The following is a 15,361-nucleotide window of genomic DNA, read 5'->3' on the forward strand; positions in this document are numbered from 1 at the left end:
CCTCAAGTTAACATTTTAAAATACAGAACTGTTGAGTAAGTTTTTTTTAACCTATCCAAATGCCAGAGAAACAATAAAACATTGAGTAATAATACACATTGCTTTTAACTGTTTCACTTGGGAGACTGTATCTTTGAAAACTGTACATTGTCTTTTCTAAAAATTTTAATCAGATGTATCTTCCAGGAGCTGTTTGTGGGTACACAGTGTAATTTTAGGGCAGATTTGTAAATGAAGTAATGTATTAAAAAAGCGTTTTGTTCATTGTAAAGCTCTATGTAAGGGATATTGTGTCTTTGAAATGGTGTTACTTTCTCTTAAATCCTGAAAATAAATTAGATCTAATCAGCAGTTTTTCATATTTTTACTAATCTTATCCTTTGTCAATATAGTGGGTACCTTGTTTGGAATGGTACTGGCCTAAGAGGTAGGATTTTTTGTTGTTGATGTTGTTAGCTTGAATTTAGAGATAGAAGTTATTGATACTATATTTTTGAGATGCCATTTCAGATACTATTATATTATGGAGTTTTTGGTGTTTTCTGGAGTATTTTTATATGAAAGATGAATTATTTCTGAAAAATGCTTTTATTTTTTTCCAAGGTTAAATATATATTTGATTTCAAAATGAGTATCCATGGGTATGATTTTTTAAATGTTTTCTATACTAAAATGTTTCAAAATGGCATCAATAAGGTCTGGTATTAAGTACCTTTGTTTGGAGGTACTTTATTTTTGTGAAATATTATTGAGTAGTCAAATGTTATTTATAACTACATTTGTTAATTTTTGAAAAAAGAATCCTGTGTCATTTTTTAAAAGCCTAATTTCATAGTCAGTGTGAGGAATATTCTAATTTCAGCGCTTTTCTCCTTTCACAATAGGATTGGATTCAGCATCAAAATACATCTACTCATATTGAGAGTTGCCGCCAGTTACGTCAACAGTAAGGACAAATTTTTCTTTTTTATAGGTAGCAAATTTATGAAATAGTAATGTTCAGGTATGACTGTTTAATACCTTTAGTGTGGTACTTTAGAGAAAAATATTCTTAGAAAGCTATTGCTTTGAAATATTTTATGAAGCATATTTAATCTTTTTCCAAAAGGAGAGAATTAAATATGATGTTTTCTTCTCTCTCCTAATTATTCCCAGTAGGTAGACTTAATATCATGGGTTCATTCCTTGCTGGCTTGCCTGCTTTGCAGTGGTTTAACTATTTTAGAGTAGATAGCGTTCCCTTTTCCTATCTGCTCCACTTTCCCAAAGGATAAAAAACTAAAAACCACCCCAAACCAAATACCAATATTTAATTTCATGTGTAAAGCTCTCCTCTGGTTTAGAACCTATTTTAAGAATAAACCTTAAAAAAAAAAAAAAAAAAAAAAAAAAAAAAAAACTTAAGTGGCACCTGGGTGGTTCAGTCAGTTAAGAGCCTCTTGGTTTTGCCTCAGGTCATGAGATTGAGCCCCGTGCCCTGCTCAGTGTGGAGCCTGCTTGGGATTCTTTCCCTCTCCCTTTCCGTCCACCTCTGCTCCTTCCCCTGCTTGCTTGCTCATGTGTATGTGCTCTCTCTGTCAAAATAGATAAATCTTAGAAAAAAACAAAGAATAAACCTTAAGTGGGAGATAAACAAGCTAAATGTGTTCCTCAGTATTGTTTCTTCAGTTCTTCAACCTTTTGCTTTTTTTTTTTTTTTTAAAGATTTTATTTATTTATTTGACAGACAGAGATCACAAGTAGGCAGAGAGGCAGGCGGGTGGGGGCTGGAGGAGAGGGGAAGCAGGCTCCCTGCTGAGCAGAGAGTCTGTTGCAGGACTCCATCCCAGGACCCTGGGATCACGACCTGAGCCGAAGGCAGAGGCTCAGCCCACTGAGCCACCCAGGTGCCCCAACCTTTTGCTTTTCTAAGACAGACACCTATGATTCCTTCAGCAGGAATCTCTTGTATATCTCATGGAGTAACAAAATTCAGTTGTATTCCCTGTACTCATTAAACACGATGATACAGTTGTGTGAAGTTACCGGTCCCTAAACTGATGATAGGAACATGTTTTGGGGCAGATGATTTTGGGTTTTGGTTTTGTTCTTTATGAAAACATTACCAAAATATTTTGAGATTGTTCAGGACTCTTCCAGTCATAAGTGATAAACTTAATTCAAAGTAGTTTTTATTGTATTTTATATTTATTATTATTATTATTATTATTTTAAGATTTTATTTATTTGACAGAGATCATAAGTAGGCAGAGAGGCAGGCAGGTGGGGGGGAAGCAGGTTCCCCACTAAGCAGGGAGCCCGATGTGGGGCTTGATCCCAGGACCCTAAGATCACTACCTGAGCCGAAGGCAGAAGCTTTAACCCCCAGAGCCACCCAGACGCCCCTTATATTTATTTTTTAAAGATTTAACTAATTTATTTTTTTTAGAGAGAGCCAGGAAGGGCGGCAGGACCTTCAGTAGGGGGAGGAGCATAGAGGGAGGGAGAAGGAAGGGAAAGAGCCTTGACCAGGCTTTACACTGAGTGTGGAGCTCCATGCAGGGCTCTGTCTCATGACCCTGAGATCATGACCTGAGCTGAAACCAAGAGTCTGACTGCAGACTTAAGCAACTACATCACTCAGGGACCCCAAAGTCATCTTTTAAAAATTTTTATTTATTTATTTATTTATTTAAAAGATTTTATTTATTTGACAGAGAGAGAGAGAGAGAGATCACAAGTAGACAAAGAGGCAGGCAGAGAAAGAGGGGAAAGCAGGCTCCCTGCTGAGCAGAGAGCCTGATGCAGTGCTTGATCCCACGACCCCGAGATCATGAACTGAGCCGAAGGCAGAGGCTTAACCCACTGAGCCACCCAGGTGCCCCCCCAAAGTCATTTTTAAAGAAAGTTTCAGGAACAGCTGATTTGGATTTTGAAACAAAAATCAGAGTGGTCAGAAATTGTTTCTTGGCTGTTCTGTTCTCTTCTGCTTTGGCTTCGTGAGATCCCAGGTACACTTCCTCCACAAAGCAAAATGACCCCCATAATTCTGGACTTAAATGAACTGTGTAGTTAGTAATTCTAGGAGTTCGAAACAAACACAATAAAAATACCCTCAAAAAACCCTCTTTCCTCAAAGCTCCTGTGTAAGTCCAAGTCTAAGGTTTGACTTTTTTGGTCCACTTTGAGTTAGTTGTCCATCTCGAAATGAGTTACAGTAGTTGGGAGAATTGGGTACTCTACCTGTGTTGGGGTCATGTACCTGCTCCTGCTGTTGAGTGTGGTAAGCCCAACCTGAATCATGTAGACTATGAATAGAGATGGTTTCTTCCCTATGTAGATGCTGTGCAGACAAACACAGGTTATTATATGGAGGTAATTTATCGTCTGAATTAGATAGGCCTAGCTGCTACTGTAAATAGAAAGTCTCTTCTAAGCCACAAATTTTCTCATAGATATCCAGTAGGATGTCTAATGTTTACGAAGGTGAGGGATTTAAGTGGTAGTGAGTCATTTGCTGTAGGTTGGCGTTAATGTTAATAAGATTCTAGCTACATACACTGCCATTAATTGACTAGAGCATATGGCACATATGCCTATTAAAGCCTTCTGTGTAGATAGCCTTTTTTTTTTTTTTTTTTAAGGCCCTGATTTTGAAGTGCTTTCTGTGCCTGACACTTTTACTACTCTAGCCCACATATTTACCTTTTTCAGGCTGTGTGCTCTTGAATGATTCCTTGTTGGCTTTCTCTACACTGCAAAAAATAATGACCAAAAAAAAAAATTGATTTGATTAGGTGCTTGGGATCCTTCCATGGCAAAGTATATGCTATTCCATTCTTTGTTTTTTTAAGCTACATTGTGTTCCTTTTGTTTCTATACCTTAATGTATTTAGTTATTCACCTGCTGATGTATATTTAGGTTCTTACTCCTTTTCTTGAGGCTGATTATCTTTTCCCTCTCTTTGTCTTTGTTGGATCTTTCTGGATTATGATACAGGAGTGGTTGGTTAACCTGAGAAAAAATACAATGCATCCGAATTTTAGTATTAAAAATAAATAATAGCCATATTCTTTTTTTAAAGATTTTGTTTATTTATTTGACAGAGAGAGAGAGACAGAGAGAGCGCGTGCGCACAAGTAGGCAGAGCAGCAGGCAGAGGGAGGTGGAGAATTAGGCTCTCCTGCCGAGAGCCCAATGCAGGGGTCGATCCCACAATGCCGAGATCATGACCTGAGCCGAAGGCAGATACTCAACCAACTGAGCCACCCAGGCCCCTCAGTAATAGCTACATTCTTCTTGTATGCTGGGCATAATTCTAAGTCCTTTACGTAATTTAAGTTTTAAAATAACCTTGTGAGATGTATGTATAATGATTATTTGTGATTTTACCAGTGAGGAGACTATGGCATAGACAGTCAACTTCCTTGTTGTCCCACAGCAAATAGTTGGTATAGCTAGTCTGTCTAGCCCATTTTCTGTTCAGCAGATTATTCTGAAAAGTTTTTAAGCTGCAGAAGTTGAAGGGATAGTAAACATTCATATATTCATCTTTATTCACCAATTATTATCATTTGCCACATCTGTTTTATGTTTCTATTAAGCTTTTTTGAAGCTTTATTTGAAAATAAATTGCAAACATGGTATCTTCACTCCTCATTTCAACATCTCTCTCCTAAGAATAAGGAAAATTTTCTACAGTAGTTATCTGTTATAACCACACTGAGTCCTGCCTATCCCCTAACCACATTCCCAAACCATGAGGCAATCAAGATTCGTGTACTGCAGTCTCTTAAGCTAGAATAGCCCACTCTGCTTGTTTCTTCTCTTACCTTACCTTCCTTTACCTTTCTTTCGTTCCTTCATTCATTGATCTGAGAAGTATGCTTTCACAATGTTAACTTCTTTTGAAATGTCCAGGAAAGGAGAGTTGTCTTGTAGAATGTTCCAAAGTACATTTTGTACTTTTCTGTTTGTTTCCTTATCATTAAATACATATTGAACATTTTTGTCACAGAAACTATAGGTAACGTTTATACTTAACTGCATTGGGACACAGATACTGTCATTTTGTTCTTGCCCATTATTCTTGCCATTGTGCTGTACTGCCTGTGTGAGGGTTATCATGCTTCTGAAGCACATTTTAAACTTGTTATGCAATGTACAGGCAGTCCAACCTCAACCTGCAGAATAGTACACATGCTTTATCTTTCTGCCCTGGGCACCAGAGACAAAAACATGTATTCTAGCAGTCAAACTAGTGAGGATCCAGAACATTATTACGACCTCTTGACTAAAAGTCCTCAAGCTCTTTTGAATCCATTAAACCAGAGATTGCTGGAAACTTAGTAGCATCTGTGTGTTCACAACCAGCATATTTTTAGCATTGTACATTTAAGAAAGCTAAGGCTTACTCACATTAAGTAACTGGCTTTTAGAAACATGGCCATAAAATGTCAGCACCTACACTCAGACCTAGCATAGCTTGATTCCAGAGGTCTTGCTTTTAAACACCATTACCATAAGAATAGAAATTTATCTTCTTAGTTGGTAACAGATTGAGGAAAGTTTTTAAAAGCCTAAGTGTAAATGAAACAGAATTATCCATGTTTTGACAATTAATTATTGATGCCAGGTGATAGATACACTGGATTAAAGTTGACTTTTTTTTGTTCTTCATAGTTTGTCACCTTATAGTTACAATAAGATGCTTCAGGCATCATGGCTGCTATCAAAGAAGGACAAAGGGGGCAAGTGGCAGGAAGAATTTTGCTAGTGGTTTTGCGTCTGTCTCACTGTTTTGAACCTGTCACTGGCTATATATTCCAAGGAGGTTAGGAAAGCAAATATTTAGCTTTTTTAGCCGTTGTAGTAGAGGCAGACAAGGGAAAAGGAAGTTGAAAATTGTTGTTGTGTTAACCTGCTATAAGTGTCTTAGACAAATAGCAACAAATAAAAACCACTTTACTTTTACTGTGGTTTTGACCCGACTTCTTGCCAGGTGACTTGCTGAAAGAGTTGGCTGCCTCCATTTCCTTACTTGGCTCTTCTCTTGGTTATTAAGCTTGTTTTTGTTTTTGTTTTTGTTTTTTAAATATTTTTATTTATTTATTTGACAGACAGAGATTACAAGTAGGCAGAGAAGATAGGCAGAGAGAGAGGAGGAAGCAGGCTCCCCATCGAGCAGAGAGCCTGATGTGGGGCTCGATCCCAGGACCCTGGGACCATGACCTGAGCCGAAGGCAGAGGCTTTAACCCACTGAGCCACCCAGGTGCCCCTAAGCTTGTTTTTGAATATTAGTTGTCTTAATGATTTAATTTCCAATTTAAAAATGTTTTTAAAATTTCCAATTAACTAACATACATACATACATACATTTATCTGTCTACCTATCTATCTATCTATCTATTTATTTTTTTATTTTAGAGGGTGTGTGAGAGCCAGGGTTGCGGGTAGGGCAGAGGAAGAAGGAGAATCACCACAGGGCTTGATCTTCATCATGACCTGAGCCGAAGTCAAGAGTTGGACACTTAACTAAGTTACCCAGGCACCCCCAAATTGACCTTTAGAGTTCAGGTTTTCTAGAAAAGATGAGGAGGAAAATGTCTTCTTCTAAGGCTTCTGTGATGTTACTGTTCCTTGTACTTTTTCTTTCTGTGATTACTACTTAATCTCTTATTGGTTTGTCTTTGTCTGCTTTACTCTTCAGTGTTGATGTGCATAAAATTCTGTCCTCAGCCCTTTTTATTCCTACAAACTATGTTCTGTGTTAGTCTAACACAACCCTTATACTGTATAGGCTTCTTCATTCCTAATTTTCAAATATCTCAGTCCTAATCTTTCCCCATAATTCCAGATATTTATTTCCAATTGACCCGAAAATATTCTTGTATTCTCTTCACTTCAGAAATGATTATTGGTTCTCTGTTACCTTTTACTTATGTGCAATCTCCTTACCTGATTTCAAGGACCTTCACAGTTTGTAATTCTGAGCTGCCTTTCCAGCCCCCCCCCACCCCTGCCCATAATTCCTTTTTATCATTTCCATGCTGCAACCAGACCAGTTCATGGAATAGAACACTTGTTTTGCCTCTCAATTCTTTTATGTATGGCCACTGCATCAAACCTAGCTTGAACCATGCTTATTGGTAGACTTAAGGGCTACCTGAAAAGTAGCCTTTTCTGCAGATTTTCCCCTAATTCTTCCACCAGATGTATCTCTTTGAGGACTGCCTGGTACAGTGTAAAGAGCACTGTACATGTTGTTTTGTGTAGAATGCGGTCCCCTGGAGTTCTGCAAAGTGCATGAACTGCCCTTGTCTTTTAACCCCTAACTAAACTTGTGTCATGTACCTATTCTATACATCTTAACACTTGTCTGTGTATTGCCTGTTTTACTTTAAGAAACTTTGAAATCTTTGATGTATTGGGAATGTGTTTCTTTTCCTTGAATTGCCTACTAGAATAATGCTTTGATTATTTATTGAATTAGACACTCAAAATATCATACTCTCAAGAAAATTTTCATACTTAAATTACTATGTAAACTCAGGTTTTGAACAGTCCTCCTGCTGATACATTGCAGGGAAGGATTGAGACATACAGTCTCATTTTAACTGTTCATTAATACTGTTTATTCTCAAAATAGGTATCCTGATTGGAATCCTGAGATCCTCCCATCAAGAAGGTAATTCTTTTTAATAGTGATATTGTTGAGACTTGATTTTCTTTTAAAAGTAAACAGGTAGGGGTGCCTAGTTGGCTCAGTGGGTTAAGCCTCTGCCTTCGGCTCGGGTCATGATCTCAGGGTCCTGGGATTGAGCCCCACATCGGGCTCTGCGCTCAGTGGGGAGTCTGCTCCCCCCTCTCTCTCTGCCTGCCTTTCTGCCTACCTGTGATCTCTATCAAATAAATAAATAAATAAAATTTCAAAAAAAAAAAAAAGGTTTTAAAAAAAGTAAACAGGTACTTTTTAAAAAAGGTCTTATTTTTAATTGAGTTCCTGTTTGATCATTTTTACTTTTATTTTAAAATTTTTTATTTTTACTTTTAAACAGCAGACAAATGCAATAATCTCTATGAACCTTTCTTTAATTATCCCAGCTTAAATGTGATAGCTTGCCTCTCTGAACTTCCATTTTCTTTTTTTTTTTTTTTTTTTTTTTTTTTTTTTTTTTTTTTTTTTTTTTTCAGTCTTTCTGAAAATACTTCCTGCTTTTGTTATTGTTTTGTTTGTGCGGTCTTATGTTACAAATGTCTTGAAGGCTAGGAGTGGTTTTATTAAGTTTTGTATTCCCTAGGAAGTCTTGTATTTAAATGTTTGCATATAAACATTTTCATATACATGCAAAATGTACATAAACTTTTTTTTAGAAGATCCTATTTATTTATTTGACAGACAGAGATCACAATTAGGCAGAGAGGCAGGCAGAGGGAGAGGAGGAAGTAGGTTCCCTGCTGAGCAGAGAGCCAGATGCAGGGCTCTATCCCAGGACCCTGGGACCATGACCTGAGTCGAAGGCAGAGGCTCTAACCCAGTGAGCCACCCAGGCGCCCCTGTATATAAACATTTTTGTACATTTTTTTGTATATTTGTATATAAACATTTTATATATATATACAAAATGTTTGTATATAAATAAGTTTTAAACTTGTATTTAGTGTTTGTACATAAAGTAACAGCAGTCAAAGAAATATTTGTAGATGGCATAATCTCTCAAGGGGGAAAATGTTGAAAACATTTGTTTATGTAAATCATTTCTTAAATCCTTTATATAACTTAATACTTCCAATATATAGTTGACTATAAAATGATATAGGAAAAGACCAAGAAATTGATATAGGGTCCTCTTCTATATATTAGCAAAACAGGGATCCAAGCAGTTTGAGGACTGAGCATCTGTTCTGATTATTCTTTCTTTATCTATGAGGGTGAATTGTGTCATAACAAATAGGTTTTTGTTTTAAATAAATATATGCTATCAGAGTTTGGTGTTGTTTATAGTCTGTTGTTAAGAAGGAGCCTCTGTCATATAAGTTAAATTTACATTAAATTGCTGAATCTTGTGATTTCCCCCCCATACTTTATAGAAATGAAGGCAATAGAAAAGAAAATGAAACTCCAAGAAGACGTTCTCATTCCCCCAGTCCTAGACATTCTAGAAGATCAAGCTCAAGTCATAGATTCCGTCGATCTCGAAGCCCTATACGCTATATATACAGACCAAGAAGTCGAAGTCCAAAAATCTGCCATCGTTTCATTTCCAGATACAGATCCAGATCCCGTTCACCATATCGAATGAAAAATCCATTTAGAGGTAGTCCAAAATGCTATCGATCAGTTAGCCCTGAAAGGACATCACGGAGATCAGTGAAATCATCAGGTACACTTATGGTTATGAATAATAATATATACTATAGTATATAACATAATAAATTTACTTATTTTGACTAAATGTTTTAGGGTTTTTTTTGTGTTTGAATTTTTAAATTCTGTATTTTTAGTAAGTTTGAAAACATGACATAATCTGCTACAGTCAAGATTTAACAAAACTTGGGGTGCCTGGGTGACTCAGTCGTTAAGCATCTCCCTTTGGCTCAGGTCGTGATCCCAGGGTCCTGGGATGGAGCTCCTCATTGGGCTCCCTGCCCAGCCAGAAGTCTGCTTTTCCCACTCCTGCTTGTGTTCCTCTCTCGCTGTCTCTCTCTCTCAGATAGATCAATAAAATCTTCTAAAAAAGAAAAGATCTAACAAAAGCTGATGTTTTGAGCTGTTTTTCTTAGCTATTTTAATAAGCTAGAAATGGAATTTCTATTTTACTATATTTTAGAATTTTATGTGAAATTGACCCACATCCCAACCTAGTCCATTCTTCTTCCTTTTATTAACTATCAGAAGAAATGTGGAAGAGTGTATGTATCTACCTAAAATCAAATTCAAAAACCACTGATATACCAACATCTTAGTGTGCCCATGAATTAATCTAAAAGTTTTTTTTGAAATTTCTCCTATTTTCTACCTGTGTCTTAATATTGGTTTAGTGACATTTCTAGAAATAGCTCATATATGTGTTCTCTGAGATCTTTTTAGAAAGGTCTCCAAGACCAAGGGGGTCTTCCAACTATGTGAAGCTGAGTTTCCTTTATATGTTTCAACCAGAGCAATGTATCCATCAGATTGGAAGCAGAAGCAGATACGAGAATTCAGGTTTTTGGTTTTTTTTTTTTTAAGATTTTATTTTATTTATTTGAGAGAGAGCAAGCACGAACAGGGGGAAGGGGCAGAGGGAATGGGAGAAGCAGGCTCCCTACTGAGTAGGGAGCCCGATGTGGGGCTCAATCCCAGGACCCCGGGATCATGACCTGAGCTGAAGGCAAAGGCTTTAACCCACTGAGCCACCCAGGCACCCCTGGAGTCTTCGGTTTTTAAAAGTGAAAATGGATACTGAAAATCAAAAGTTTGAGGACCATTGGTATAAGATAAGATCATGAGTGAAGAATTAAAGACTGAGAATTGTTTTGTGTATATTTGATTCCTGTCTGGCTTGACAGTGGCTCTGTGTGATAAATATTTGGGCAATTAAGAAGTTATTCTCTCTTTAATAATGTGATTTTATATTCTAAAATAATGTGGTTTTCATCTTAAGTTCTTTTTGGTTGAAGTTGCATTTATGTCCTTTTTACTAGATAGAAAAAAAGCATTAGAAGATGTAGTACAACGATCTGGGCATGGGCCAGAATTCAATAAACAGAAACATCTTGAAATAGTTGATAAAGGACCTTCACCAGCCCCAAAGCCAAAAATGGGCAGTGGATCAAAGGCATCAGTTAAATCTACAAACCTTGCAAAGAGTGATGCAAATTTAGGGGGACATTCTATTCGTTACAAAGCCAAGAATATTGAAGATGACACCTTACCAGAATGTAAACCAGTGTCTGAAAAACCTGTTTCTCTCCAGCGTAAGGTCAGTAGTTTGTTAATGTAAGTGTGTACATACATGTGTCATTATGATACAAAAAAGTTGTTTGAATTTTTTATTTTCATATTTTAAAAGTTTGAAATCGTAACTTGTTGAATTATGTTGATTTGGAATATTTTATTGATTGCGCTTATGAATTTAGAAAAAGTCCATCAAGTCCATTAAGTCAAATCCTAGCAGTTTGGCATTCGATGTATCAAAAGTGAGAACATTCTGATGGTTTGTTTTTGGCTAACCACACAGGCAGGTTGTTGTGATGAGTTTGCTATCTGGTGGGGGAAGTGAATGTAATCACACCAGCATCATTAATGATTTTTTTTGTAATCTTTGTCAGTAAGCTGTAATAGTGAGTCTCTACTGAGAATTGATCATTTTTAATCTACTTTTTACTTTTTTGTAGTATAGTTCAGAAGTCAAATACTCTCTTGCCCAATATAGAATAGCCTATTTTCTAGTACTGATTTATTAATATATTTTGACTGTAACCTGCTAGTTAAAATACTGAGAGGTATTATTCTACATAAAGCATCTTGAGAACATTAGAACAATTGCCAGTGTTTAGGCAGATTATCAGATGTTTAATGTAATATTAACAAGTCTTCAGGTATTTAGGTATACATTACTCTTAACATTGTCTAAATATTTTCAACAGCTATAAATCCTTGCCTTTAAAGAGCTTATTTTTAGACGGATAGACTTAAAATAATCAACACGTAATTACGCAGTTTTGAAGAGTGTTAGGAAGAAATTTTAGTACAGAGAAGATTTTGAAGAGGCTAAATTAATCTATACTATTCATTTGTTTCAAAACTCGAGATGGTGGCAGTGGGACTTTTCTTTTAAGTCAGTTTTTAATACAGTTGATAAATTTGGCATTACAGGAAATTCGGATTTTATACATGCTATATATAAGTTTTAAAAATAGTATACCTCTATCTAGATATCATTGCAGCTTATAAAACACAAAGTGCACAAAGCTATAGTGTTATCTTTCTTAGTGATGGGCCATGTAGATTCATGTAGAAAAATATTCTTCAGTAGTTTTGGACCATTCCATAGGTCTTGTTTGTTACAGAACGCTTCTAAACAGAAAAGAGCATCTATGATTGTGTTACCAGTAAGCTCTGATCACTGTTAGGGTCGAATGGTAAAATATAAAACCTTCTTTTACTATTTTATTTAGCATTTAAAAATTTTTTTAATTGTGCTAAAATATTTAGAGAAGGCTGTTTAAAGGACGTAGCTTAATGGCAGAAATTATATTGGAAATTATTATTTTTGTACTTCATGGCTTAATTTGGTTTATTTTTAATTTCCTTTCATTCAAAAATAGCTTCGGAAGGACCAGTCTTCACATTATGGTTCAGTTCTTCTTATATCTGAATTACCAGAGGATGGCTGCACTGAAGAAGATATTAGAAAAATATTTCAACCATTTGGAAAAGTTAATGATGTCCTCGTTGTTCCTTATAGGAAAGAAGTGAGTCAGTCACTCCGTTCTGAAAATACATACAAAGTTACTACATTATAAAGTCTGGTTATTACTTTATGAAGATCTTTTAGCACTTTTTACTACATATGTCATTGTTAATTGAGAGTTAATGTAAATGCTTGAATTCCAGTGAACAAGGTCCCCAAATACCATTTTATATCTTTTAGAACAGGAATTGGCATACTTTTTCTGTAAAGGACCAGATAGTAAATACTTTAGGCTTTGTATGCCATAGGATTGCAGCTATTCAATTCGGCCATTGTAGTACAAAGGCAGCCAAAAATGTACTAATGAAAGGGTATGGCCGTGTTCAAAAAAACCATTTGCAAAAACAGGTGGCAGGTTATAGTTTGCTTTCCAATTCTTTAGCATACTGGTTAAGATGATGCTAAAAAATGATTTTGTTGTACGGTATTTTTTACATGTGGGTTATATATAGTCCTGTAACTCAACACGATAAAGTTCATCAGAATTATGAAGAACTCCATACTAAGAAAAAGATAAAATTGTGAGACGAAACAGGGGAATGTAGTTGGTAGTGTTCTTTATTTCAGTAAGCCTTAAAAATGTCAGGCTTACAGCAACTAAGGCCAAATCCTGTCTTTTCTCCATTTATTCCATGAGCCCTGCCTTCCTATTTCTCATTGTTCCATGAGCCTGCCATGGACCCTTGTTTCCCCTCTTCTTATCTTGGTAATGGTACAGAAATTCTGTAAGGTTAAATGTCCATTTCATGTATGAAAACTAACCCTAGAGATCAAGTGACAATGTAGCAAAACAAAAAGATGTAAAAGCAACCAGGACTTGAGGTAATTTCATAGTTTTATGTTCCACAAAAAGTACTGAGGCATGCAGAGAGTTTTGAGTTAGATTTTTGACTAAAAATGTAATACGTTTTATTTAGGCTTACTTGGAAATGGAATTTAGAGAGGCGGTTACTGCAGTCATGAAGTACACTGAAACAACACCTCTTCTTATAAAAGGGAAAAATGTGAAAATATGTGTTCCAGGAAAGAAAAAACAGGTAAACTGGATTTAGATCAAACGTATCTCATTATTGTTAATTAAGTTTGACTTTATAAAGTATGATACATATAGAAAAATGCATAGAACATAAATGTTCACTCAGTAGATTGTGTGCATATGGATTGAAATACGTTGAAATTAACAACTTTATATCTACATAAATAGCACTACAAACAATGTTAAATGGCAAGCAGTAGACTAGGAGAAAATGCTTAACAAAATTAGCAAACATCTCTGAAACCTACCTAGGTCACAAAAAAACATTGAGAACATCCTGGAAGCCCCTTGCATATTTCTTCTGAATCCTTATACCCTCCATTCTGCCCAAAAGTAACCCCTAACTTGATTTCTAATACCATAGTTGAGTTTTGCCTGTTTGGAACTTTAAATAAACAGAATTACAATGTATATATTCTTTTGGACCTTTTGCTTCCTTAGAAATATTACTGTTTATTAATTTAGTCTTTCTAGATCATTTTTTATGGTTTAGTTTATAAATTTATTGATGTCTACAGAAGTACTTAAATATCAGTAAGTTTTATTTTGTGTATGAGTGTTCTTTTCAGGTAATTATTGTATTTGCTGAAGAATGTCTAAAGGGGTTTTGTAGTACACTTTTTTTTTTTTTTATGACAGACAGAGATCACAAGTAGGCAGAGAGGCAGGCAGAGAGAGAGAGAGAGAGAGAGAGAGAGAGAGAGAGGAGGAAGCAGGCTCCCTGCTGAGCAGAGAGCCCAATATGGGGCTCCATCCCAGGACCCTGGGATCATGACCTGAGCCGAAGGCAGAGGCTTTAACCCACTGAGCCACCCAGGCGCCCCTGTAGTATACATTTATTCAGTCAGCAATTTGATTTGGAGATCTAACCATGTTTGTACATACAGATTTTCCTCCTCCTTCCTAACTCCTTTGTGGTATCACTTTGTATGAACATACCACAGTTATTTTACCAGTTCCGTATGGATGTGATATTTAGGTTATTTCTAATTTTTCACTACTATGTTAATTTCCTTGTATATGGCTTTTACAGGCCTTATGTATTTATGGTACTATTTTTAAAGTGATATCTATAGTGGAATTGCTGGGTTGCAGAACATGCAATAATACCAGATCTCCTGTTAAATAGCTATAAGAATGTAATCTGATAATAATGAGAGGACTGGTGTTTCTGTGTTATCCACAATATCTAAGTATTTGCAGTTTAAAAATCCAGTATGTAAAATACGTTATCGAGCTTTAATTTGTATTTTCCTGATTATTATTAAACTTCAGTATCTTAATATAATAGCTATTACTGCATTAATGAGTTGTATAAAGCTTTTCCCATCTTTCTGTTGGGTTATTTGCCTTTTTAAAAAAGCTTAATTTGAAGGTGTTCATGATTTTGGATACCAATTTTATATTACTTATGAGAAATATTTTCTTCCAGTATGTTGTTTATATGTATATCCATATATAAAGTTTTTGATTTCAGTGTACTCAAGTTGTTTTTTTCCTCTCTTAATGGCTTCTGCTTTTTTTTCTTTTGTCTTTAGAAGACCTCTCTATACCAGTGCCAAAAAGATATAATTCCATTATTATTTTAATCTATAAGTTGTGGTTAATGTGTTATTGGGATCAATACTATTTCTAAAATGGATAACCAATTAGTGCAACACCGTTTATACCTAATTGGTTCTTCCCCATTGATTTCAGAAGCTATCTTTATGTGTATAAATTACCCTATACACATAGATCTCTGTCAGACTATTGTTAGATCAGTCTTGTTTATTTCTATTAATAATACTATGTAACTTCAGTTCTTATGTTATTATAATTTTACATAATTACCTATCTTTCCAGTAGAATTCTTTTTCTTTGTTCTTTATTTAAAATTTATTTTG

The 15,361-nt window shown here is 35.6% G+C and overlaps 1 protein-coding gene across 6 annotated transcripts in view; it reads left to right on the plus strand.

The window, feature by feature from the left end:
* LOC111147954 (zinc finger protein 638) overlaps positions 1-15,361 on the plus strand; it is a 79,082-nt gene that overhangs the window by 19,192 nt on the left and 44,529 nt on the right. For 5 of the 6 annotated variants that reach the window (XM_022504243.1, XM_022504246.1, XM_022504248.1 and 2 more), the window contains 6 exons: positions 885-946; positions 7,630-7,668; positions 9,072-9,364; positions 10,668-10,945; positions 12,294-12,440; positions 13,357-13,476. In XM_022504243.1, the coding sequence (XP_022359951.1) occupies positions 885-946; positions 7,630-7,668; positions 9,072-9,364; positions 10,668-10,945; positions 12,294-12,440; positions 13,357-13,476 (939 nt within the window). The remainder of the gene's footprint in view (positions 1-884; positions 947-7,629; positions 7,669-9,071; positions 9,365-10,667; positions 10,946-12,293; positions 12,441-13,356; positions 13,477-15,361) is intronic. The other variant, XM_022504245.1, reaches the window with a different exon arrangement.

The sequence above is a fragment of the Enhydra lutris genome, unplaced genomic scaffold (assembly GCF_002288905.1).
Source record: "Enhydra lutris kenyoni isolate GAN:26980312 unplaced genomic scaffold, ASM228890v2 scaffoldscaffold18, whole genome shotgun sequence".
Lineage (NCBI taxonomy): Eukaryota > Metazoa > Chordata > Mammalia > Carnivora > Mustelidae > Enhydra > Enhydra lutris.